Source organism: Musca vetustissima, unplaced genomic scaffold (genome assembly GCF_032173495.1).
Source record: "Musca vetustissima isolate MV318-11 ecotype Yass unplaced genomic scaffold, APGP_CSIRO_Mvet_v1 utg48367, whole genome shotgun sequence".
NCBI classification, from domain to species: domain Eukaryota; kingdom Metazoa; phylum Arthropoda; class Insecta; order Diptera; family Muscidae; genus Musca; species Musca vetustissima.
This window is the reverse complement of record NW_026882453.1, coordinates 265,133-269,036: the sequence shown is the minus strand read 5'-3', so window position 1 is coordinate 269,036 and position 3,904 is coordinate 265,133. Positions and strand designations below refer to the sequence as shown.

Here is a 3,904-nt window from a genome sequence, read left to right as displayed (position 1 = left end):
AATGAAGTGGGGTTGAAAAGCCACAATACTACTGCTGCTGCTCTCCAATCGCAACTGTAATTAGTCAAAGCAATCAGCGTGAAAAACACCATGACTGAAAAATAAGCTGGCAGCGATCAGCTAGTCAGCGTTATTGGCAGGTAGGCAGGCAGTCGAACTTTAACGCTTTGAAATACTATGTCAATTTCCACGATTCTAACAATCAGTCAATTTTCAACTCTACAAACAAGCGGTCACAAAAATCGGAAAGAAGCTCGAAAGCCAAAACTCCCTCCCCATTTGTTCGAATCAAATTATTTAAAAAAAAATCCAATTAGAAAAAAAAAACAGTATGACTATTCTAACGGTTAGCCCATTGCATAGCAAACGACAAACGCGGCCAACAAATTTAATTTTAATTGCTCTAATTTTGTATAATTTTAACGGTTTTGCAAATGGACAAAGTATTCTGGAACGTTTACGTCCGAACTCGAATATAACCGCCAACATAAACGATGATCAAGTGAAAATTATATCCGGCACCAAAGTGAAACGATATGAACGTCTAACTGTACCAATAAATGCTGGCACAATAAATCTATTGCATCCACATCCCCCCTTTGTGGGATTGGCCTATGTAAGAACGCCACCACCCACCTCTTATGTCTATTTTCCTAAGCTAAGGAATTATGTTGTAACACATTGGCCATTTTATACGCCGTTGGTAAGGTTGAGCCTATCATAGATGTTTTTCGTCTTCGCATTCATTAAAGATTGGAAACAAAGTCGTTTAAAAAAAGGGTTCCAGAAGACCCAAAACGATGCTGAGAAAAAATCGTACAAAATTTGTAAATCAATCATTGTGATATTTCTTCTCAGAAGTTATATTATTAATCCACGCATAATGCTGTGATATTTCTTCACAGAAGTTATATTAATAATCCACGCCTAATGATCTGATATTTCTTCTCAGAAGTTATATTAATAATCCACGCCTACTGCTGTGATATTCCTTCTCAAAAGTTCCTTTAATAATCCACGCCGAATGCTGGGATATTTCTTCTCAAAAGTTAATTTAATAATCCACGCCTACTGCAGTGATATTCCTCCTCAAAAGTTCCTTTAATAATCCACGCCTAATGCTGCGATATTTCTTCTCAAAAGTTCCTTTAATAATCCACGCCTAATGCTGTGACATTCCTTCTCAAAAGTTCCTTTAATAATCCACGCCTAATGCTGTGACATTCCTTCTCAAAAGTTCCTTTAATAATCCACGCCTAATGCTGTGACATTCCTTCTCAAAAGTTCCTTTAATAATCCACGCCAAATGTTGTGATATTCCTTCTCAAAAGTTCCTTTAATAATCCATGCCTAATGCTGTGATATTCCTTCTCAAAAGTTCCTTTAATAATCCACGCCAAATGTTGTGATATTCCTTCTCAAAAGTTCCTTTAATAATCCACGCCTAATGCTGTGATATTCCTTCTCAAAAGTTCCTTTAATAATCCACGCCTAATGCTGTGATATTCCTTCTCAAAAGTTCCTTTAATAATCCACGCCTAATGCTGGGATATTCCTTCTCAAATGTTCCTTTAATAATCCACGCCTAATGCTGTGATATTCCTTCTCAAAAGTTCCTTTAATAATCCACGCCTAATGCTGTGATATTCCTTCTCAAAAGTTCCTTTAATAATCCACGCCTAATGCTGTGATATTCCTTCTCAGAAGTTATTGAAATAATCCACGCCTAATGCTGTGATATTCCTTCTCAAAAGTTCCTTTAATAATCCACGCCTAATGCTGTGATATTCCTTCTCAAAAGTTCCTTTAATAATCCACGCCTAATGCTGTGATATTCCTTCTCAAAAGTTCCTTTAATAATCCACGCCTAATGCTGTGATATTCCTTCTCAAAAGTTCCTTTAATAATCCACGCCTAATGCTGTGATATTCCTTCTCAAAAGTTCCTTTAATAATCCACGCCTAATGCTGTGATATTCCTTCTCAAAAGTTCCTTTAATAATCCACGCCTAATGCTGTGATATTGCTTCTCAAAAGTTCTATTAATAATCCACGCCTAATGCTGTGATATTCCTTCTCAAAACTTCTTTAAAAAATATCCACGCCTAAAGTTTTGATATTTCTCCTCAGAACTTCTTTCAAAAATCCACGCCTAAAGCTTTGATATTTCTTCTCAGGAGTTTTTTAAATAATACATGTCTAATCCTCCGCTAATCCTTCTCAGAAATTATTTAAATAATCCACACCTAAAGCAGTGATATTTATTTTGAGGAAGTTCACATCACTTGTTTTCAACAGTCCAAGGTTCTGGAATTAGCCCGTTATTTATATTACCTTTAATTATTTTTTCCATTCCATTTTTCCGTCTCACTTCGATGTAGATTTATCTAGATTGCCTGGATTAATTGCGTTCCATTAGATGGTCTTCTTGGCAGTCGGCTGTATATTTCGTAATAATAGACGTTTTCCCTCTCTGTTTTTTGTGTTGGCCTCCTGTTCTAACTGAAAACCCTGCTTCGGTCTATATTTCGGTGTTTAGGTCTATATTTAATATCGGCTACCAAAATGTTAATCTCCTTCTCCCTTACAATCAATTGGCTTTGTTCATAACCATTTTCTAACATCTACACCGTCATCTCCATCCACTAACAGATATTTTACTATTTTGTCCAATATAGGTTGCACCTAATTGGCAAGCTGGTGCCAAATTAACCGGAGAGGGAATTGAAGGTATGATTACGTTTCAACAGTTACCCTACAATAATGATATAAAGGTAACCCTCAATGCCACTGGAATACCGGCTGGAAAACATGCCCTACACATTCATACCTATGGTGATTTGACAGATAGCTGCAAATCGACGGGAGGACAATTTCCCAATAATTTTGTAAGATATCACTTTCTTCAAAAATATTTTAAATTACTAATCGAATTTTCCTTTCCAGTTGGGCAACATCGAGGTCAAGGAGGGCGGTGAAGTAAATGTGGCTTTTATCAGCATCTATTTGACTCTATTCGGTTATAATGGCATCATTGGACGTTCGGTAGTCATACATGAGAAACCCATCGATATTAATAGTGCCTTAAATGCTGAAGTCTTTTCATCGCCATTACATCCCATACCCGATGTCCAACAGGTTTATCAGAATGAAGAGAATTCGGTGGGTGAATCGATTGCATGTGGCATTATCAGTATTATGAATTCACCCATACCGACCATCAATAAGAAATAAAAAGGCAAAATCGATAATCATATTTTTTTGTATCATTTTTATTTTAATAATAAATATCCATATTTTTTATAAATAAATACGGTTTTTCAATAAGAGAATTCTCCTAAATAAAGCTCCAAATTACAGACATTCAGGTAGAGAAAACTGGTGTAGGAATAATATCGAAAATGGGACGGAACCAATTTTGCATCATGTAGATTGAAATCCACGTCTAGCTAATTCGTCTGCTTTTTCATTACCCATGATGTCACAATGCCCTGGTACCCAGCACAGCCGATAGCTATTAAGGGGAAAACACAAACGAGGATTCATTCCTGGCCTGTTAAGTTGGCTTTGTATGAAATGTCAATTTATAAAGGAATATCAGAGTCAAACTGGATTTTGGAAGCCGTTCTCCTTTAATCTTTTACAATAAAAGCGGCTCTACACTCGAAGACGACCTCAGACTTGATGTTACAGGATTTGATGGCTTTGAGAGCCACTTGACTACCCACAAAGATAGTCAGCGGTTCAACGATCTCTGTATTCAGACTATTTATCAATTCTGCTGCCTTCCAAATCGCTAAGATTTCAGCTAGGAAAACACTACAGTTAGCTATCCAACTTGTAGGTAAGCTCAAAACCTAGTCTTTCACAGTAGACGCCAGCCCCTGTACCTTCTTCCATCTTGG

General features: G+C 36.8%; 1 protein-coding gene across 1 annotated transcript; it reads left to right on the top strand.

The window, feature by feature from the left end:
- Positions 1-331: 331 nt before the first annotated feature.
- LOC133328867 (superoxide dismutase [Cu-Zn]) lies at positions 332-3,233 on the top strand. Its single transcript, XM_061537376.1, has 3 exons — positions 332-616; positions 2,678-2,887; positions 2,946-3,233. Exons 1-3 carry the CDS (start codon positions 332-334, stop codon positions 3,231-3,233), a joined length of 783 nt encoding a protein of 260 aa, XP_061393360.1.
- The last annotated feature ends 671 nt before the right edge of the window (positions 3,234-3,904 follow it).